The following is a 22,943-nucleotide window of genomic DNA, read 5'->3' as shown; positions in this document are numbered from 1 at the left end:
TGGCCGGCACACAGACACACACTTGCTACATACCGATGAGCAGGTAGATAACTGTATTTGCCGTTTTTCTTTATAAATAAGTGTATTTATACAGATGGTGTTTATAATAGATGTGTTCACGAAATACATAGTTCCAACTGTACAGATAAGAATGGAGGTTATTAAAGGGTGAGTTTTTTCCTTTAATCATAGCCAGTGCCACTTCCCAAATGCCTCTTTGTTGCAAAGTAAATTCAAAGCCTGATGTTAAGCCGAGTCATCCTGGTGCTGTATATGCTTATGTTGCCTCAGCTCCGAGAGGGAATTATTGGGATTCAAACCCACATGCACTGGCTGGGAGATGTTTGTGTTTCTTGCAGCAGTGATTTCCATCACTGCGAATGGCGCACTCTGTTTTCCACCCAAATACTCCCTGATATGAAGACCTGCCTGCCTAGGCTCTGCTGGGGGAAACCTCTTTTGCTATACATTATGAAAGGCAGTAAAGTATAAGGGTTGAAGCAGGCATATTGTGGCTTCAGCATACTTTTGAGTGTACAGGGCCTGGGAGCTCGGCCTCTACCAAAGCGTGGTGTCATCAGTCTTGTAGAAACCATTATTTTTACTGTTATCATGTCCCTCTTGGTTTTCCTCTTAAAAAGAAAAAAAAAAGTGAAAATGATCTTTTGTAGTGATCAAGCTCCAAAAGTACTGATGGTTTTATGCCTGTGCTACGTAATGCAATTTTCCAGGGGTTCATCAAGGCCTGAGGTAATAATAAGTGAGTCGGAGGGGCCTTGGACAGACTGCTAATGCAGTCAGAGCTGGGAGAATCCAATTAGGTGTTACTCAAGAGCTGTTGCTTTGTTTCTAACAGACTGTGGTGAGAGCTGTGAGGTAAAATTAATCCAATTCAGTTCCATAGCAGAAGAGATCAGGAGAGCTGCTGAGCAACATGAAGGGACTATCTTTCAACTAATGTTTGGGAGAGGAGCAAGCCTCTTCCTTATCTGCTGAGTGGCCCATCTATAGAATCCATATCTCTCCAATTTAGATACAGGGATGTCCTGTGGGACAGTGTGAAATGCTTTACACAAGACTGGGTAGATGTCAGTTGGTCTTCCACTATCCACCCGTACTGCAACACCCCTGTAGAAGTCCACCAAATTTGTAAGGCACTTAGTTGGCCTCCGATGAAGCTGACTGGCTGGCTGCAGTGTCTGGAAATCCTTTGTTCCACGGTTCAGGTGCTCTCATGCTGACCTGTGATCCTTCTGTATCTGAGCATCTATTGCTGGCACTGGCATCAAACTGGAGGAGACGGGTGGATTGAGCTTCCTCTCCTCTGGCAATTTTAATTTAATTTTAATTAGTTTATTTTAGTATAACTTTAAATGTCTCATTTTTCAAACATCTACCCCAAGACTGGAAGGTGACCCATGGGGTACAAGACCCAGCTACCTGTTGTCTTACAGGAGGACCAGCACATGTAGTCACTGGACACAAACTTGTGAATGTATCAGTTGTTCTTCTCTGGAAATACAAGGTCTGAGGAAGGAGAAGGTTTAAGAAAAATGAACCTAGTAAAACTAGCTGTAGATTAAAGGGTTGATTGAGTATGGATTGATGTGCACAAACCGGTGTGGTCTAACCAGCACTGCAAAGATGTTCTGTAGACTCAAAATATGGCTATTTTGAAAGAAAAAAAGAGGTTGGTGTGTTTGCTGCATGCTTTCACAGCAGCTGGCACCACAAAAGCCCCAGCCGTGCTGGGAGAAGGTCCTTGACACTGCTGTATTTCCAAAGGGAAGCCACTGAAGAGGCAGTTACTGCTGGCTGTACGGGACAAGGTATGCAGATAGGGCTGGACCAGCAGATCCTGAGGTTAAAAGTAATTTGGAGAGGGTGGAAATGCTGTAGGCAACATGTGAGGCACCAGCTGCAACGTCTCGGTGTCTCAGGCCTCGCTACTTCAGGCAAGGCGCTGCAGCATGAGATGTAGCCACATTGAGATGTCTGAGGTTTGAAAGAGGCTTTGTAGGGGATTGTGTGTTTGTTTTAATAGGCAACCAAATGCATTATGTTATTATTTACAACTAGGAACAAGTGCACCATATGCTGAATGTGTCCTAACAGCCAAAGAAAGACAAGCAGTTGCAGTAGAAAACACAGAGCAGTATTTATCCAGCAGGCTTTTCCTCCCATCATGCAAAGTAAGCACTCACTGCCAAACTGCTGTTGCCCACAAAACAGTAAGGAAGTGTAATGAAGTACCATGAATAAGGGCTTGGTTATTGTGGGACTGGCTCAGCAGGGTTTCTGGGGGCTGTGGATCAGATCTGTCAGTACAGATTACATGCACGTCATCCTTTGCCCCACAAGATCCTGAGTGGGCCAGATGGGATGCTCACAAAAACACTTTTTGGGGAAGGGCAAGGGTAGCTGTGACCTCAAGCACTTCTTTCTTTTTAAACACTAGTTATGCACTTTGAAGGGGATTCCCAAGCTAGTCTGCTGTAAAAAAAAATCCACAACCTGCCTCATGCTGTGGGGAAACTATCCTGAAAGGAAAAAAAAAGCAAACAACAAAAAAAGGCACAATGGGCATGTGATCTCTCAGTTATTTATTGTGTATTTTTCCTCTAATGAAGAAAAGCAATAGCTTAGACTGAATGCCATCTTGCTTGTGCCATTTATGCAGAAGCCCTTTCCAGTACAGGTTGTGGCTGTTCTGGTGGTGCTGGTGATAGAGTGATGCCTTACACAGCTCCATCTCCTAGTAAGGGCTTAAAGGCATAAGTCCCAGCTCACAGGGGAAGTGAGACAATGGGGAGGGTGGCTGAAGCCTCCTCAGCATGGGGCAAGCAACACGCAACACAGGTTTTGGCTCAGGAGAGCACAGAGGTGCCAACCAGAGGGATAAGGACTGCTCTAAATAAAATACTGTATGGCTAGAGCCAGACTACAGGTTTGAAGGGCTATATAAGTCATCACTGCAAATTAATTCTGAATTAATTAGCTGAGTTGGGATGGGAGAAGTATGGGCTGTTCGGCATCCTCCAGCTGGAGCATGTGGGCTACAGTGAACAAGGGCGTTTATCCAAAGTGGCATATTGAAACTGGACCCCCAGATCTGGTAACGGGATGGTGTGGCGTCATGCTGGGATGGTTTTCCCCCAGGAAGTGTGGCTCCCAGGGCCAGCACTGCATGAGTAGGAGCAGTGGTTTGGCCCCCATGCCCTGCATGCCTGAGAGGTGGCTTCTGCAATTAGCTCACACAGTGCTGCACGTCATCTTCTGGCCGTTCTGGGGAGGTAATTTGAACATAATGAAGATCTATAGTAATCAGATAATTACTATCGATTGCTCTTTAGACTCTTGACGAGGTAATTAGGGGGACACTGGAAAGAAGCTGGAACTGATTCATTGGCATAACCTTAATCTAAAAGGTTTCCTAATTTTGTTTCTTTTCCTCTAATGGCTGATAAACGAACATCATTTTAGCATCAGGATCTGCCAGGTATCAGGCTCGCCAGGGGCAGGGGCTTTTCTTTTATGCTAACTAGATCCTGAAAGTGATGCAGAGTAGCTTGGTTTGCACTTACCTAAAACGGAGGCTCCTTATTTGGCCTGGGGTAGCGTCCTGGTCTTATGTGCCTGTGTACTCCTTGAGCATGTTTACTCGGTACATGATTGGTTTTGGCCATGTGAGTCTGGTTGGTGAGCTCTCATAATTAAATATGACTGAATTTGACTGTGTTGGTTTCTAATGGGCTCGTGTACTTCGTGGCCTGTGTACTTGCTTCTTTCACGTGGGCTACATACATTTAGGATGTTTGTAGGCAATGTCGTCTCATAAGTTATAGGTATGTATTTATTTTTAGCTGCAGAAAATGTCAAGACTCTTGGCTTACCAGCTTTTAATTGCAAGATCAGTATTTTAGTAGCCCTGAACCTATATATACATATGTACAAAATACTCCATCACAGTGTCTTGCATTGCTTTCTACAATCCTGTTTGATGGTTAGTCTCAGAATAGGCATCTGTCACCTCCTGTACTGCTCTGTCACAGAGCAGTTTTCCAGGAAGCCCCAAGTTTATGGAAAAGATATGCACAGATCTCATATCAGCAGGACCTAAGTAAGAATTTCCAAAAAGAAAAATAGTAAAGCTACCATTAGATGACCTCTTTGGGGAGCGATGGAAAGGACCACTATATTTCCATTTTCAAGCAGTGCCTGTATGCAGTCATTCTGTTCAATATAGTTGCATACAATTAAGCTTTCTGCTTACAGGATGTGTCAGATAACTGTGGCTCCCAAAGGAGACATGGGTGCCTGCATCCCTTCTGCTGTATGATGAGGATTATACTCAGACCCACTAGTGCAATTCAGGCTCACGGGGAAACACAACTGTGCCTTTTTTTTTTTTTTTTTTTTGGGGGGGGGGGGTATTACACAAGTTATAGCTTGTACAGCCATTGATTTTGAAGAATCAGAAGCCCAGTGTGCTGTTTTGATGAAGCCTGAGCACTTTCTTCTTGTTATCACATTACTGCAGGAGGTTCTACAGCTCGAGAGGCAGATGGGCGGGCAGCTTTTGGAGGAGCCCAAAGCTTTGCATTTTAAGGGAAGCACCCACAACCTCCGCCTGTCCATTCATGACATTGCCCACTCTCTCTGGAAGAGCAAACTGCTGGCTAAATACCAGGTGAGCTTCACAAACCATTCATATTAGATCCTAGCAGTGAGGTTTAACAAAATGTCGTAACACGCAGGGGTGTTCAAACAAATACCAAGTACCAGGATGCAGTCCTGCTGGCATTTTATTTCCCTGGATGTCTGCAGAGACAATAGCATGGAGCCCACAGTCTCTGGCCATATAGCACCCACGCCATGGTCTCGCACACCCCTAACTATGCTTTTTCTTGCTTTCCTCCTGCAGGAGATTCCCTTTTACCACATCTGGAGTGGGTGCCAGAGGAACCTGCACTGCACCTTCACTCTGGAAAGGTTCAGCCTGAATACCCTGGAGCTGGTGTGCAAACTTTGTGTGCGGCAGGTTGAAGGAGAAGGGCAGATCTTCCAGCTCAACTGCTCTGTCTCAGAGGTAAATGACGTCATTGCACCTCTTTCTCTGACCACAGGAATGTGGGAGGTCTAAGGATGTATTTCCTTTCCCATTGCTACATGTTTAGTGCTTCCCATTTTCTTCCTGACTTCTGGGATGGACATAAGGGGTGGATTAAGTCATTGCTTTCTCTTTCCTGTTGCATTTTCCCTTATTTTCTCTCATCTGGAAGGGATCATCCAACCTTCAAGGGATAAAGGAGGGCAGCTATTGGAGGCCCTGCTAGTGCCACTTTTCTGTGTCTATGTGGAGGATCTCTTTGCCTACCACTCCCTAAGGCAGTTTGCAAGGTACTACGTGGTCCTATTTCCTGGCAGTCCACAAGATCATTTCCCTGGAGAGGGAGAAAGGAGAATAGGAAAACATCATTGCCACATGTTTGCACAAGCCACTGCACTCTGATCCCACGTAATAACTGCTGTGCAGTAGGGAGTATCAAATGGTCTAGTTGCGATAGACTTTTCACCTCTGATTATGCTACTGCTACAAATCCTGGCTATTATCTTTGACAGTTTTTCTTTTGATGGCTGACATTTTCTAGTAGAAAAATGATCACAAGTAGTTTTGGAACTTCTTTGATGGTGCTATATAGCAACTGTGGAATGTTCGCTCCTTCGTGCAGTCAGGCTTAGGCATGAGACCAAGCAACACGTTTGGGTGTAAAGTGGCATTGACTTCAGTGAGTGGGTTTTATGCCTGGTACCTTGATGGCTATGAAGAGCAGGTTCTCAAGCAGCAATTGCTGTTGGACAACTCGGGGAAGGGCTGGGAAACCGCAGACAAAAGTTACTTGTGCTGTAGGGCTCTGACGGTGTGCACCATTACCCATAACATCTGCTGGGTTAGTGCATGTAAAGTTACATATTCATCTGGGAACTACATAGCATTAAAGACAGATGGTAAAACAAGTATCATAAACAATTATTGTAATAAGTGCTGCATTGAGGTATTCTCTAATTTAACCTCACAGAGAAGAGAAAGAACTGAGAGTAACTTTAATGAAATGCAAGTATACACTATAATCATCTTCAGCTGCTTGTGGGTAATAGGGCCTGGTAATGAATTCAGAGGGAACAGGATAATATTCTTGTCATGTGCTGCAATCCCATTCTTCAGGGATGAATAGAGGAAGGGAATAATACCGCCGCTATCATGGCTGCCTGCTGCAAAATTGTTCCTCTTGATTGACATGTAGTGATGTTCCTGAGCCCAAGCAAGGAACAAGAGGACCTTGGGCATACAGCATTTTGTCAACTTTGTTACTAAAATCACCCAAAACTAAACCTCAGTGGGTCTGAAGATAAAATTTACCTGGAAGTGTAGTAACAGCAATCTGGAAACCGATGTGACTGCTTCTAGAGGTGTAAAAAGAAGATGTGATAAAGACACCAGACCAGGCATCATGAAATGTTAGCTGCAGTTCCTCACATGTTCTTCTGGTGACTAAGTAGAACAGTTAAGGGTGTGTTTTCATCCCTGCTTTCAGGTGGTGTCTGGTTTGGCTTGCTTCTAGTGATTTCAGATTCTGCACATTATTCCCTTCTTGTGGGGTTAGACAGACAGCTAGTGGTTAGGCACTGCAGGACCTTTCTTCATTGCTGGATCCACTTCTACCCCTGTCACCCCATGGTAAAAATATAGTACCACATTTTCTGCATCCTCCCTTTATGGGCTTTCTTTTTTTGTCCCCTATAAATGTTGTAAAACTTCTGCAGATTAAACTGTCTTATTGTGGCTTTATACAGCATCTTCCAGTGGGACTTCAAAAATACGAATGCAGCGAGTGCCAAAACATGCACAGTTGTAAGAAAAGAGGAAGAGTGCAATAAAGATGTCCCACTGTTTTTTAAGCCTACTTTTTATCTTGTGCTGTTGGTACTGACCCGGGGTACTGGGCTCACTCTGCAGCCTGATGGACCTGGAGAACAGTAGCTCCTTGCCTGAAGCCGTGGGGTGGCCAGTCTGTGATGTGGGGCCTTGGCACCCAAGTAGGTTTGCCACATTTGGGACTGCTTTGGGTATGTTAACTGAGGACATTACAGTGTGGCATAAACCTTCTTTGCTTAGACATTTCACTGATAGCCTAAAATGAAAAAAAAAAGGGCTGGGTGTATATGTGTATATATGTATATAGATTTGAAGAGAATTAACTGGTGTGGATAAAAGAGTAGAGGCAGAAGAGGTTCAATTCTGTTCGTTGCTTACGGATACTGGCTCTCCCCTTGCCATCTCCGTGTACATTTTCAAAGGGGGAAACCACAGACTGCAGCACATGGCTGAGCATCTTCAACAAGCTTCCTGGGGAATTTGTGATGGCAGCTTAAGCCAGGCATTACCTGGTTTTGAGGCAGTTTCAGGTTTTACAGGGCTTTCCTAACTGCCAGCTTGACACACAGCAACAAGACAGCTCTCAGAGGAGAAAACAAACTGGCGTTTAATGACTAATCTTTTGCACGGGTGTTTCTGGCTGCCCAGGGCTGTGACCTGGGCAAAGACAGAGATGAAGCAGCTTGCCTGATTCTGCCAGCTCAGTCTCAAGCCTGTGATGCTGCAAAAGAGAGCAATTCAGAAGGGAGTTGAGTGGCATGAACATGCTTGCTGTTTTATTCCATCACATGCTTTGGTAGTTGGAGGTGACCAGTGCTGTGTGTGGGAGAAATGTCCCTGCTGCACAGTCGGGCAGACAGTGTCAATGCGGTTTGGCGGGGCTTTGGGCCACCACACCACCTCATCATTCCTAAGCAAATTCAACCATCCATATTGACAACTACCTATGTCCATCCAGCTATTGAGCTCCTCTTTCTACCTACCTGTGGGTGCTAAATGCTTCCAGGCCAAGGAAGTGATAAAATTTTTGCCCAGAAGAGCCAACAGCTTGTTATTCCTAACAGGGCTACCTTACAACTATGTCATGGGGAGCCTCCAAGCTGACAGGATCTCATCAGACAGCAGCAACCCTGTACTTGCAGGGAACAGGCTGGCTTTGGAGGTGACTTTCGCCTTGAAACACCGCTGTGACCGCCTTTGAATACACCGCTGGTCTTGGGGAGAAGGGTGATGGCTGCCTCCCAAGTGCACGTGCTCCAGCTATCTATCTCTAGCATAGACTTAAAGCTGCATGAAAATGAGAGATCAGTTTGTGCCAGTAACGGCTTTAACCATTTCTTCATGGTCTACCTGACATCAGAGGCTTCAGAGAGCACAGTTCCTGCCAGGGGGATGTCAGTGATGTGACCCTGGTGCTGTCTCTGTGTGGGGTGGGGGCCTCAGGGTGCTTCCAGCAAGGCACTCCTTCCTGCCAACTAAGGCAGGAGAGCCCTGTTCTACCCTAGTAGTAGCAGCTTGCTCTGAAATGTGTCAGAAAATGACTGATTTTTCATTATTTCCAGTAAATGATTAATTAGATAGGCTCAATTTTGTCCAACCATAGCAATCTTCCCCCTAAAAGAAAAACAACAACCTAAACAACAACGAACTAAACAAAACCAAATAAAAAACCCTACTGGAATCCCAAACCTGCTGTCTACCTAAAGTCATTTATAAATATTTCTCTTTTTTAGCTAATATAAACATTTGGTTAGCGGAGGACTACCCCCCTTTAATGCAAGTAAAAGCACTGAATCTCAGAGGACACACTTCTACAATCATCTCTGCACTCAGTGATAAAACAGCTGTACTTTTTTTTTTTTTTTTTCTTTCTTTCCAACCTTAGGAACCTTCTGGCATTGATTATCCTCCTATGGACTCAGCAGGCACCATCACCACCATAGTAGGCCCTAGTGCTTTCAGCATCCCCCTCCCGATACGGCAGAAGCTGTGCAGCAGCCTGGACGCACCCCAGACCAGGGGCCATGACTGGCGGATGCTGGCCCACAAGCTGAAACTGGACAGGTGAGTGGGGCTGCCTACATTTGCTTGGGTGGCAAAGACTCTCAGGAGGTATGTGCAAAAGGGTCCTGGTGAAGATGAGTGACAGCAGATGTGTCTACAGATTAGTCAGACTGACTGCACAGGAGATGAGGGACATGGGCACCCTGACAGCACCAGTAATGGGGATGGGCTGGAATCACATAAATTTGGGTAGCCTTCCCGCAGCTCAAAAAAATGAGTTTCCTTTTGGCTTGTTGCAGGTATCTGAATTATTTTGCTACAAAATCAAGTCCTACTGGGGTGATCCTGGATCTCTGGGAAGCCCAGAATTTCCCTGACGGCAACCTGAGCATGCTGGCAGCGGTTCTTGAAGAAATGGGAAGACACGAGACCGTTGTTTCTTTGGCAGCAGAAGGAAATTACTGATGCAGCTTTGGTGTGAACAGGAAGGACAGACGCAGGGAGCGGTAATGCCCTGTTATTACAAACGAGAATTGAAATGAAAACCCAGACCAATGAGTTACACAAGAGACATTTCAGAGAAGAAAGCAAGCGAACAAAGAAAAAAAAGAAAACAGCCCTGACCTTCACACGTGCTCTCCTTGTACATTATCACAGGATCTAAAAGAAATCATGCAAAGTTGTACCTTGAAAATATAAATCAACCTAATGTTCCTCTCGGCTTGGCTGTACACTGCTTGGTACAGGATTTTACAGTTTCCTAGGAAACGCTTTTTATTGCTATCCAGATATATGGATAAACTTTCTTAACAATCCCAATTTCTATGGATGTTGTTTACATCAAATTCTGGACAGGGGTAAGGAGGCTGTCCATGGCCCTTTATATTTTTTGTTAAAAGCCATTCTAGACAAGGCTGTGGACAGTTGGTTGTGGCTATTTCAGCTTATTGGTTTCTGGCGAATTCAGATTTTGGCTACAATTCTGCACGAGTGTCTCACAATGATCCTCCTGTCATTGTTCTGTTTCCTAGACCTACTTGTAAGAAAAAAACAAACAAACAAAACCAAGAAAATCAGAGTTTTAAGAGGTGTGCATCTGGAAAGCAGGTACTCTGGGTGCTAAGCAGGAACACATGTAACGTCCCCTTCCTTCCCCAAGGCAGTCCCACTGAGCCTGTGTCAAGAATAGCTGTAGGACAGTGGGAAACATAGGATCAGAGTTAATTTTCAATTCACAGCTCAACAATACCCTTTCCACCCCTTTGCGATATGAGGGGGTTGGATATGCAATTCAGTGTGGTTGTGGGGGGGGAGAAATCCAGAAAAAAAAAAAAAGAAAAAAAAAAAGAGAAGTTGCTATAATAATTATTTACTAATTAGAATCTAGTGCAAGGATTATTATTATTGTTATCATTATTACTTTATTTCTAATTTTGTCAGCAGCAGAATGAATCATTCCTGTTTTTATGGAACCTGTTGTCCCCTTCCTGAAGGTCTTATAAGACACATTCCTCTACATGCTGTACATCCTTCCCTTCTCCAGCCATCATAGTCCTCAAAAGTCCTTTGCTAGCCCACACTGCTTGCTCACCTCAGGTTAGCATTGTTGTGCTTCATGCCCAATGCAAAGGTGAGATAAACTGGTGACATTCCACTAAAGTCACTGATCTGCACCAGCAAAGGCTCCAACCCTACAACCCTCCCTGGGATGTTTTGTACCACCCTGGTGCCTCCAGGTTGCTCCAACAAGCAATCCTGTCCCAAGGCGGTAGGAACCAGTGACAGCCTCCCAGTCCACATACACGTAACCTACTGGTTCAGGAGCACAGGTGCAAGCATGTGGAGGCACTGATCTTGACCACCTGATTCAACCATCCAAGGTGGACCTCCATGTGTCTTGCTTTGCTTTGAAGTGATCCAAGAGCCAGCAGCTCCCGTTAGCCTCCCATGGAGCTGCAGGCACTCAATCTTCTAGAAACCCACCACCTCCCAAAATGTTTCCAGTAGTCAGGGCTAATAAGAGTCCCCTGCTGGGTCATTTCTGGGTGAGATGCACTTGGCAGCTCTCTACAGACGTTCCTAGGCTTGCTGCAGCCTGGGAAGTCTCCACCGTGTAGGCCAGAGTAGGGCAATGGAGCGGTGAAGCTGAAATCCCATGTACTGCAGTTTATTGCCTGTGCTGTGCTCCCTCCACCACCACTGCCCAAGCAGGGAGGTGCAGGACCTCACTGACTGACCGGGGCATGTCTGTCCCTCTCAGCCATGTCCTTCTTGGCCACCACAAACAGGCGACATGAAAACTTGGCAAAAGTTGTGAACTCTTGCCCTTTTGGTAGCTGCAAATGTATTTTATTTTTTGCTCAGTGAAAAGACTGACTCTTTGGTACATGACAGCACCTAGGATCACAGAAGTTTTGCTGCCTGGCTTGCTTGTCCTCTACCTTCTTGTGCAAAGGCAGATTTTTGTACCCCTGCCTGTCGACTCCAGCCAGGTTTCCAGCCAGGCCCTGGTTATGGCTGTTGTGTACCCACTCATGCCCCTGCCCACAGATGCATTCCCGCTTTGTCTGCTTCCTGAGACTGGAGTTGGTTTGTTTTCTTTTGTGGTTTTGGGTCTTATTTTTTCCCCAAGGCTTTCCAGATTGTGCCCTTAAAGTTAACTTTGAAAATGTCATTGGTCAAAATGAAAGGAGAATTTCATCTGACCTTTTTCCCATCTGACATTTCCATAGGCTTGGGACTTCTTGTTTTTAATTTCTCAGCCCCCTGACACCAGCAGGGTTTTGACTGACTGGTGGGCAGCAATCACAAAGCACTCCCTTCCTTGCAAGAGGTAATCTGGCAGTTTGCAAACCAGCATTTGGGTCAAAACCAGAGACCGGAGGACCTATGTTTTGACTTTTGACATCTGTCTACATTTTGCCTGTGTAAGCCCCACCTTCTCTGAATATGGCAGTGCCAGGGGCATCCTTTCTATACTCAACCATCTTTCTTTTAACTGGCCATCTGACGCAGCCCATTGCAATGGGCTTTTAACTTCAGGAGGCTTCAAGTGGAGCTTTCAGCTCTGCCTTTTCTCAATATTTTTTACTCATCTTGGAGCTCTAAAATGGCTCTTAAATGACAGATCTCAGCTTTTCTTCCTCCTGTGCCATCTTTAGGTGTAACCAGTTGTACTTAGTTACTTGTGGGGTTTTTTGTCCTTCCCACACGTCCTTCCTGTGTGACTCTTCTTCCAAGGCAGGTCCATGAGCTGAACTGTCCTTCATCTGCTTCTGCTCTTCGGCTCAGTCTATGCTAGCTGACATCCAGGCTCACTGGTATCCTGGCTCTTGGCTTTTGCTAGGTGGGCAGTGTATGCACCCTTCTCACAGGGGCCTTGTCATAGAGTGTCTCGTGGCTACAAGTCAATGCTCCTTTTGCTAGCTCTCTGACCTACTCTGCAAGCCCTCCTTCAGGAAAAAGAGATGAGCACCTTGCTTAAAATATTCTGGAGCATTTTACTTTTACAGGGTCACTGTAAAGGGGATGTATTGAGAGGAGAAGGGGCTCTGATTAAGAGGAGCATCCACAGAGAGACATGGTGGTCAAGAACATCACCTAGGGCAGTGGTATTGCCATTGCTAGGAGGAGGAGATGCTCTTCCTCCATTCCAACCGCTCAGGTACCTTTCTTTGCCCACTGCAGTCACAGGCTAGATCGCTTCTCCATCCTCTGCTCCATCTGCTTTTGCGGGGTCCCAGTGAGATGCCATGAGAGCTGCCTTCAGCGCTGGCAGGACAGGGAGAAGGTTCTGGGGACGGGGATGGTTTCTCCTCAGAGCCACACCTCATCCTGGAAGCTCCGTGCTGGTGCTTTGCCGCTGCTGCTCGCTGCAGCTCCCAGCTCACCCGACACTCACCCTGCACTAATATTGCTCCGGTTTTTCTCTTCTTCCAGGGGTACCGCGCTGGCAGGGGGTGCGGCTGAGGAGAGGGCTCTGGGAGTGGCTGGTGGTGCGCATCCTCCTCCTGCTGCCCCAAGGAGGGAGGGCGGGAAGGAAGGGTGACCTGGTCGGTTCGGGGATGTTACGTTTGGTGGGATTCGGGGCAGCAGTGGTCCCTCCGCCCGCATGGTGGGGACACAGCGCCATCTCGTGGGGCTGAGCCCCGGCTCCGGCGCACCGCCGCGGCCAGGACTGCGGCTCCGGGAAAGGCTTTCCCGAGGGGCAGCAGCTGAGAAATGGCAGAGAGGTTTGGCAGACAGAACCAACGGACTCTTAAGAGTTATCGTAACATTTTATGTCAGGTAAGCACATCTACTTAAAAAGAAAAAAAAAAAATCAAAGCAAACCCTGCAGGCATCTTATTCTCCAGTTGTTGATGATTTTTTAAATGCTTCTCCTTTTAGTTGTCCACCTTCTGCAACGTGCTGTAGCAGTTTTGCTGCTCTTCACACCATCTCTTCATTACATGTTGATTGCTAGCGCTATAAATAATATATATATTATATAAATATATATAAAATATCTACTGACGTCAAGGGAAACCTTTAATTTCTGAGTAAGAAACACTATCCGAGGCAGTCCTTTTCACCTGACTTTTTTCTTTAGTTCTTCTTGTGTTGTGTCCTTGTAAAGGTGGCTGTCATTGTATAGGGTAATTTGGGGGTTTGGGTTTGTTTGGGGTTTTTACTTCTTTTCCTAAATTTCTGATCGCAGCTGACCCACTGTATCTCGCTAAACAGTACGAGACCTAAGTGCTGTTTTACTGAATCTCAAAAGATTTGAGGCAGTGAGGGTCTCAAAGTCACGGTTTGCTTCCATGGGAGACCGAGACTCTTTTTTTTCCATATTGCTGGCAGAAATGCAGACACTCGTGAGACATGTTGGAGTCTGGGATGCCCACAGAGCAAAACATGTCTGTTGCTTGGGTTTCTTGCTATTTCTGTTGCTTACATATAGAATAAATGTATTTACATGCTGTAAGCCTGTCACTGTGGACAGTGTCCTAATGTTTTGTATTCCTACCTGCAATAGTTTCGTTTTGGTTCTCCTTTGCTTCTTGTTTGGGGGGAGGGGGGCGAAGTGGGAAAGGGAGGGGTGGGGCAGCTCTTAGACAATTGTATGTTCTAGCCAAGTAGTTATCACAGCTCTGAGGATATTTTTAAACAAGATGATACTGTTGAGGTTGTGAGGTTTGTTTTTAAATATGTGTCCAGGGCACTTTGTAAACTATATTATTAGAGGGTTCAGAAGTCTTTTCAGGTGTTACTCTGGCTCTCACCTGGCCACGGAGTAATCAGTTGTTTGCAGGCTGGCTTGCTTAATAACATGTGGTGCAAAGATGCAAGTGGTTTGTGAATGAAAACCAAACCTTTGGCCCTTCTCCTGTGAGGGTTCCAATGAGTTATTGACTTCTGGGTCACCACCACAATCCATTGCTAGCTTGTGTGTGAAACCTGGAGTTCATAAAATGAGCTGCGTGGCAGACTTCTAAATGCTGAAGCAAGTGGCTATCCTTTGAAGTGGGAATTTAAGAGCCATGCAGAGATGCAGAGAGCGTGGGGTGAGGGGAGACGCGAGGGGGTGCACGTGTGTGTGTGTGTATAACACACAGACAGGCAGAGAGGAGAACATACTGCTGGATGCTTTTAGCTGTGGTGTTACTTGTGAGCATCCTCTTGCGAACAACTTCTGCTTGGGAAGGTGAAGGTTAAAATTCAGTGCTGTATCATCACTGCAAGGTCAAACAGGCAGTCTGTTGAGCACCAGGAGAGTAAAAACTGGCAAGGAACTCAAGTTGGACTTGAACCAAAGCCACAGAAATGAGCCCTCAAGTTTGGTAGGTCAAGCTTCTCGCTTGAAATAGGAGCATTTCGTTTATTTACTTACTTGTCCTTTAAGCTTGGCAGCTACTCCCTGAAATCTGAAAATCCTTTTATCTGAAAGTCCTTTGATAAGCTCTGCCTGTACAAAAAAGCAATGATAACCCAGAGTCCCCACAAACTTCTATCACCAAATAGGTATTTCACATTACTGTGATGGTGGTTAAATGCATTTAGGAACAGTGTTTCAGCCTCCTCAGCTGCTTACAAAGATATGAATTGCTGCGTGTGCTGTACCCTGGGCCTGCCCTTTTCCCCCAGAGCATCCCATGCCATGGCATGTGAGTAACTTCTGGATGCCTGTGACCCAGGCAGGTCTCTCCCACAGCGGTGAGGTGGCTCTCCCAGCACTGGCACTCAGGTCTCCAGCTGCCAGCTTGCAGCTGTTGGGACAATAGCCCCTAGATGAGAAGGGCTCATGTGGCCCCAAGAGCTTCTCTGGCTGCTGCCAGCTGGCTCTTGCTATGGCTTGCCAGAAAATTTTGGAGCTTAAAAAATATGAACAAAAAGCAAAATCTGTCTTGAAAGTAAACAAAATTAGGAAGAAGGAGACGCAAAACATTCTTCTCCCATAGATCTTGCAAGGTACCTTGCAAAAACACCCTTCAAGCTGTGAGTCAATAACCTGTTTTGAAGCAGGGTGTGTAACACAGCTGAGACAGAGAAGTTATGACATGGACATTTTGGCACATCTGTGTGATGGGCTTTTTTGCAAACACATGTTCTGTCCAAGTTGAAGAGTAAAATAAAACAAAAAAAAAAAAACAACCCAACACCAACCAAACAAAAAAAACCCTAATGGGAAGCTGGTACCTTTGGTACCTTTATAAAGGAAAGAAGGAGGTCCCGTAGGAAATGAAACGTCTGCATGACTCAGGCTGAGAGGATTTATTGTGTTTCTTGCTCCTCTTCCCATGTCTCAGCTCTACCAGGGTTCAAGGGATTTGTTTTCTTTTGCTATTCAGATCTGGAGAAGTATTCTGGTTTTGATTTCCCTATTGCTGTATCTTCTATGCAATTCCTTTTCTAAAACCTGACTTACTACCAGAGAAGTGCTAGCCATTGCATTATTTGTATTGCTGTACAGTGGAGGTGTGGTTTACTAGTTCTGAGTGTGCCTCTTATCCCCCTCCCTTTTTTCTCCTTCCCTCTGTTTGTAAATGCCTGCATTTATTCTGTCAGCCTGACATGTACAAAGTGTAAGAAAGAATTTTTAAACAGGTAATAAATTATATTTATAAGCAACTGGAAAAAAAGAAAAAAAAAAAAAAACAACAACCAAACACCACTACCTTGTGTTCAATTGTTGAGTCCCTGGAAGCTTGGAAGGAAAGCGGAGCCTTGCCTTCTCTCTTTTCTCTCTTCTCTTCTTCTGCGTCTCCCCTCCCCTCCCCTCCCCTCCCCTTCCCTTTTTTTTCTTCCCTTCCCTTCCCTTCCCTTCCCTTCCCTTCCCTTCCCTTCCCTTCCCTTCCCTTCCCTTCCCTTCCCTTCCCTTCCCTTCCCTTCCCTTCCCTTCCCTTCCCTTCCCTTCCCTTCCCTTCCCTTCCCTTCCCTTCCCTTCCCTTCTTTTCTTTTCTTTTCTTTTCTTTTCTTTTCTTTTCTTTTCTTTTCTTTTCTTTTCTTTTCTTTTCTTTTCTTTTCTTTTCTTTTCTTTTCTTTTCTTTTCTTTTCTCTTTTCTTTTCTTTTCTTTTCTTTTCTTTTTTCTTTTCTTTTCTTTTCCTTTTCTTTTCTTCTCTTTTCTCTTTTTTTCTCAAAAGAAATGTATCTGCATGTAAGGACACCGTGTGAAGCAGTCTCTGGCATAAGGTACCATTCGTGACATCCACATGCCCATGCAGGATCCCTTGTGCATTCCCAAGGGGTTTTACCCCAGCAGCTACAGGAGGATTCACCCCTGACAGTTTTCCTGGGGTTTGACAATTGGAATATCTACAGCCAGCCCTTCATCAGTGGGTCAGGCCCCTGGCTGAGGAGCTCATCCTACCCATGCTGGAGTTAATATAAGGGCCTGTGCACTGCCAGGGGCAGCATCATTCCACCCCACCCTGTCTCCCCGGGTTACAGGGCTGCCTGCCAGCCCTGGAGCTCTCCTCCTGTGCCATGCAGAGGAAGGCCTTGCCATCTCACATGCCAGAGGCGCAGCCTGTGAGCATGGCCATGCAATGTGCTCACTCGGGGGCTCTGCCTGCAAAGGGCAAGTCAAAGCTAAGCCAAAGCCAGAGCACATGAAGCCAAACAGGATGCTGCCCAAAAGCAGACACTGTGGAGACAAGTGCGCTTGCCAGGTTTGTAAGACCCCTGCAGTCAAGCTGGAAAAGGGCAGCCCTTTAAAAACCCAATCCCTGTACGCTTGGATTACAGCAAGCTTTTCCCAGGATGCATGGTAGCTGTATTTTGTTTTGCTCCCAATACAGTTTTTAATGTGAGCTGCATGATGGGCAGAAGGCCATGGCTCAGACTGCTCACTCTAAGCATAGGGAACCACCTGCTTCTCTAATGCTCCTCAAAAAAGTGTTTCTCAAGTTTATTTGCAGTTAAGAGGCAGTTACTCTTTGCAGGAGGCCAGGCACGGGCAGCCCCACAATGCCAGCTTGTGTGGCTGTCCCTTGTGGCTACTGGGCACTGAGCTGGGGACTAGCAGAACTGGCAGATAACTGAGCCAAGACCTGCTGACCTAAATCCAGATGAAATACCGGGTATTGCTCAAGTACATTGATCATGGTACAGAGCTGCAGGCAAGCACCAGTAACGGGCTTGCTCCATCCAAAAGACCGTTGGCAACACAGTGGGAGGCCCATTTGGTTTTTTTAATTTCATTTTATGATTAGCTTCTCTGTAATTGGAAGAGGTATAAGTATGAAAGAGAACCGAGAGCTGTAATGTGAAAATGAGATCTGTATCCCAAGGCACATGAGGTGTAAGTTCTTCAGCGGTAACTCTGGCCACCTTGTGGTCCTGCAGCTAGAGAGCCAAGCTGCAAGCAGAGGCTGCTTCTGCAGAATTAAGATGCCCACTTTGGGCACAGTCACTGCTTTTACCTTTCCTAGTGTCTATCTGCCTCTCCCTTTGCACACTTAGCTTTCACAGGAGAAAAACTCTTTCTGTCCATCCCACTATTCCCACCCTGTGTACATGTATTATCAAATTCAAGTTTCCTTTGGTTTCTGACACCCCCATGAATTTTCTACCAGGTACCTTACCTCTACCTATTTTTCCTGAGACTCCTGGAAGGGTCTACTCTGGCATTTCTGTATGAGAAGATGCAACTTTTGTTTCCAGGTAGTGAAAAAGCACAGTTTTGTGTGTTTTGTGAGGAAGAAGTGTTCTGGTTTTGGCAGGGGACAGCAGCATGACTCTGCCAACTTGAATGGAATCAAAACAGTCCCAGTATCACCTGCAGAGGATACAGGTAGCTAAGGCTAAATAATATCCATCATCTAGCAAGGTAGAGAGAAAGAAAATGAGAACAGCGCCTAGGACAGCCCCAAAAAGCCATACCTAGAAAGGGGATAAAGCAAGCACGATGGGATAAGCTGCAGGAACACCTATCTCAACAGCATCACTGGAGGAGGTTCAGCCCAGATGGGCTGTTCTGGAGTACAAGGGGCCAGAAACAGCCCCAAAACTCCAGGGTACAGTGAGATGCCTTGGACAGCGTGCAGCAAGCATGGGGCTTCCCAGCCTAGCCATGGTCTGGCCTGGGCACTGTGGAAATGCTGCTGGAGACTAACTGCAGTGTTCTGCTGCTGTTCACAAGCAGCCTGGGGCAAAGCAGGAGGGCTGAAGGGTCTGTGTTAGTCAGCAGTAAGATGCAGCTCAAGGGGGAAAAAAAGAAAGATAAATGCTGTTTACACACTCCTCTGAAAATAACCGTCAAGGTAATTACACGTTAGGCAACAGCGAGCTGAACGCTGCAGCGTGGCACTGCAGAACGAGCAGTGCGCTCAGACTACAAACACAAACGCATACTGCTATCTCTCTGCATGCAGAGATCCATACACACGCTCCCATGTCTCTCAGCAGTAAGCAACACATTCCAGCTCATGCACTGCATGTAGGCTGCAAGGGGTTTTTTTGTTTCCTTTTCCTTTTGGAGCAAAGGGCTGGAAGAATCCAGCTTCAGACTGTGCACAGATTACCTCCTGTGCTATTAAAAATAGTAGTTGCAATTCATAAATAAGTGGGGAAAAGGGGAGGGGTGTGCTCACAAAAATATTATGCAAATGACAAATTTCTATAGATTTGCATAATCAGCCACAAAACGCAAGTGACTGCTCTATTAGCGATAACACTATTTTAATTACTGTTTCTCTCTCCACCGAGTTGTGAAAGGGGTGATGCTTTTTTTATGCCAGTAGAAACATATGCAACATCTTGCTATTTACTTGTTTGCTCAGAGGAAAAAATATTTTTTTAAAATTATTTTAAAAAAATGTGGCAAGGTCAAAATAATCTAGCCAGGGAAATGCAACCCAAAGGTGGTGCTTTTCAAGCACAGGAAAAGGGAATAGAAGTAAAAGCAATCTCTTTCATGGGGAGAGGGAAACAATTTTATTTGGGGGAATGTTAAAACAACCATATACAATTTGAACAAATACAACATAACAGTTTGTTCCCCAGGTTTTCTAATTACAGTATTTACAAGTTTAATAAGGCACTGGTTCTCAAAAAAGAACACAAATTAGCTTCTTAAGTCTTTACATTGTCAACCTTTTCTTTAATAGAAACAACTTTGTCCTAGAGAAAGGATAGCAGTTGCTAGATGGCATCTCTCCTTTTGTTTTACTTGTGGTGGGTTTTTTTTTGCTTGCTTTCTTCTCCCACTTACCTATGCCAATTTATCTATGCCAATAAGTCACTACACAAAACTTCCTTCAGTGATTTACATTTGAAAACTGGATTTCCAGACCCACCAGCACTGAAGCCATGATTAACTTCATCACTGACTTCCAAACCCCCATCAATGTGCACCGTGAGACTATCAAAATCTGGAAGTGATGTTAAAAGGCCACACTTGGCAAAATAACCTGTAGCAATTGTACATGCTGAAACCATCATAATTACACATTCGGTGTGGCAGAAAGTCACCCATGCAGGCAGCAACCCAAATGTCACCTGATAGAACAAATGATTTCCACCCTCGCCTTAGGCCATTTCCTGGCCTTAGGAATATCCCTTTACAATAACATAGATTACAGTGGGCAGGAAAGTTGAGGGCAACATCTGGGCTTTTGAGTCTTGAGAGAAAATGGGCAGTCACTAGATATACAACTGCAGACCCTTTGCTTTCTCAGAATGTGTCTCATCATATATATATATTCATTTTCCTATATAGCACTGTTGCAGTGATTTGTCATTTATGTATTTTCATAAATAAATATTATGTTTTATTTAGTGCTTTATCATCCCTAATAGTTTACTCTTAATCCACATACTGGAGTTATTCCAGACTCCCAACTGAATATATATATATATTTTTATATATATATATAAAACACATAAACTGGAACATTTAACATACAAACTTTATGTAACCTATCAACCAGTATCTTATATCTCTTTCTTTTGGACCAAAAAAGGTTAAGACTTTTTCAGAAAAACAGCAACTGGTCCCCTCTCTCACCACACACTGACAGCAGGTGTCGGGGGCATTGTGTGCAGTGTCCACCAGCCAGCAAATTTCCCCTCCAAAACACTTCAGGAGAGAGATATGATAATTAAAATTAACACCACCCCCCAAAAAAAACCCAAAACAAAACAAAACCTCAAAAACCTATTTGAGGCAATCAGATGTAAAACAGCTAAACACAGCCAGAAAAGAGGCACCGCTGCTGCCCAACCACTTATGCAGTACCCACAGGGACCAGGCTTGGAGGTGGGACTGACCAAGCCTGCCCGTGACCACTGCCAAAGTCAGTGGGAGCAGCAGTGCCATTTCCACCAGCGTGACCTCCCTGCGAGCCATGGAAGGACCAACTCTGGATGTTGGGATGTTTCCCATCTCCTTGGGGAACTGCATTTGTTTCTGTGGAAGGGCATGAAGGCGAAAGGAGTGAGAGTAGAATCCCCACTGTTCCATTCACCAAGACAAAAGGTGAAGAGTGGCTGGGCTGTTCCGATTTTGGGCCACAAATCTTCAAGCCGAAGTCAGCCAAAGAGAGAAGCAAAGCCCACTCTCAGCCAAGCAAGCACACCGTTCATTAAGGACAGGGGAACCCAGTGTCATCACTCCTGTGAGTAGGGTCCAGAGTTCTACTAGCTTTTAAAGATCTTCTTTGTATGGCTCAGTATTCTTGGGTACAGGCAGGGAAACTGCACTGCAGAAAAAGTACTCTAATAATGAAAATCCTCCAATGAAACATTTCAACACATAAAACCATGGAGGTCTTTCTGATTCTCTTGAACCCACACGCATTTCTCTGTTAACTTGCAAGTATAAAAATGCTAATTTTCCCAACTAGAAATACCTTCAAGGGAGCCATAAAGCTAAACCCCAATTATATACCAACCTACCTACCACAAAAAATCAGTTTTGTCCAAAAAAAGGAGGAGGGAGGAAAAAAGAAAAAAAAAAAAAAAAAGGAAAGCATTACAGGCTAAATCCAGCATGGCATTTATTTCAGTTCTGAAACAGGCTTAGTGTAATCAAAGCAGCAGTTTTAAGACTTATTTCAAAATTAAACTGGTCACCATCTAGTGAAACAGGACAAAGGCAGGCAAAAAAAAATCAAAACAAAAAATGGTAAAGAAGGGTAAACCGGTAATTCCCATACAGCTCAGCTTTGATAACCTGACAAAGAACAGATACCTTCCCAAAGAAAAACGCTTCATGGGGAATATTTCACCTCTCATTTCTCCTTCTATAGTTTTAACATGGCAGCAGCCACTGCATTCCCAGGAAGGAGGAATGGAGAAAGACAAGTATGTTTTCCATCACTTTTCTCCTCTAAAAGCTCCTCATGCTGAGCACCACAATGCCACAGAGTCCCATCTTGGTGCAGAGCCCTTCTCTAAAGCAGAAGGGCTGGAGACACGTACTTGCTGCCAGACACAGTGCCCAGGTCTCATGACATAGCCAAGTCCCAGGCTCCTTCTGCGCCACCTTCTCTCTGTGAGAAGGAGGCCCCAGGTCTCCTTACGCTTAGAGACTACCACCACAAACATGGGGATGATTTTAAGTCGTTTCCTTTCCCTTAAAAAAGGGAACTCAGATATTAGTTTCCCCTCGTCCAGCTGTGGCTGTGGCTAAATATCTCACATTTACAGAGACGAAAGAGCAACTTAATTTTTCCTCACAAGGGACTTCCCCTTACCCAATGGTTGTGTATGTCAGCCACAGCAATTTCAAATCTACCAGCAGACCCAAATGTGTACTTCATTTCCACCCACATGCAAAATACTTTCCTTTTTTTTTTTTTTTTTATCTTTTCAGTGGAGGGAAAGAAAGGAGGAAAAATAAAGAGTTGCAAAAAGGGGCCCTTGTTTAGCATCACCCTTGTACCGTGTGCCCATCAGATTTCCTGGAAGGGTGAAGAGTTTCTTCACACAAGCAAGTCACGACGAACAATATTCATACGGCTGCCAATTATCTTAAACAAAGCACGACCCTTGGAAGAGGACACCCACAGGAACCCAGCTGCCCGTGCTAACAATGGCAGGGATGTAATTGGGCTCCACCTCTGGATGGAGAGAACTGCTCACACGGGCAGAGCTATGGAAAGTCATCACCGCAGGTAGGCAACTTTCATGATGGTTTCCACTACAGTTCCTCTGAGCTGCACAGACACTTTTTTTTAATAAATGCTGGAGTGCAATAGTCTCTTTATAAATGAAAAAGTCATTTTGCTTTCATTTTCAGCACAGTTTCTTCCAATTTTTTAATGTAACAATATACATATTTTTTACTTCTAACCAAAAGTTTTATTTTCATAAAATTTAAAGCAGTAGCTTTTTAAACAATCAAAATAATAATAATAACAAATAATAATAAAATAATAAGTGGCTTTCACAGAAAGCAACACGCATAATCTTAAACCAGTTAGTAAAACTGTACTTCCCCATGTAAACAAGGGCAGACAAGCCTCTTCCAATCTTATTTGTCAAAATACAGCTGATTTTGCAAAGTATTATCTCCTC

General features: G+C 44.9%; 1 protein-coding gene across 2 annotated transcripts in view; it reads left to right on the top strand.

Annotated features, from left to right (window-relative positions):
- Positions 1 to 9,406, top strand: part of UNC5C (unc-5 netrin receptor C) — a gene marked incomplete at both ends in the record, with an annotated part of 246,123 nt that extends 236,717 nt beyond the window's left edge. For both annotated transcript variants that reach the window (XM_084263693.1, XM_084263692.1), the window contains 4 exons: positions 4,541 to 4,690; positions 4,925 to 5,089; positions 8,823 to 9,001; positions 9,241 to 9,406. In XM_084263693.1, the coding sequence (XP_084119819.1) occupies positions 4,541 to 4,690; positions 4,925 to 5,089; positions 8,823 to 9,001; positions 9,241 to 9,406 (660 nt within the window). The remainder of the gene's footprint in view (positions 1 to 4,540; positions 4,691 to 4,924; positions 5,090 to 8,822; positions 9,002 to 9,240) is intronic.
- Between the last annotated feature and the right edge of the window lie 13,537 nt (positions 9,407 to 22,943).

The sequence above is a fragment of the Gallinula chloropus genome (assembly GCF_964237585.1).
Source record: "Gallinula chloropus genome assembly, chromosome: 4".
In the NCBI taxonomy this organism is placed as follows: domain Eukaryota; kingdom Metazoa; phylum Chordata; class Aves; order Gruiformes; family Rallidae; genus Gallinula; species Gallinula chloropus.
The sequence above is the reverse complement of the archived record's forward strand: the minus strand, read 5'-3'. Positions and strand labels throughout refer to the sequence as shown.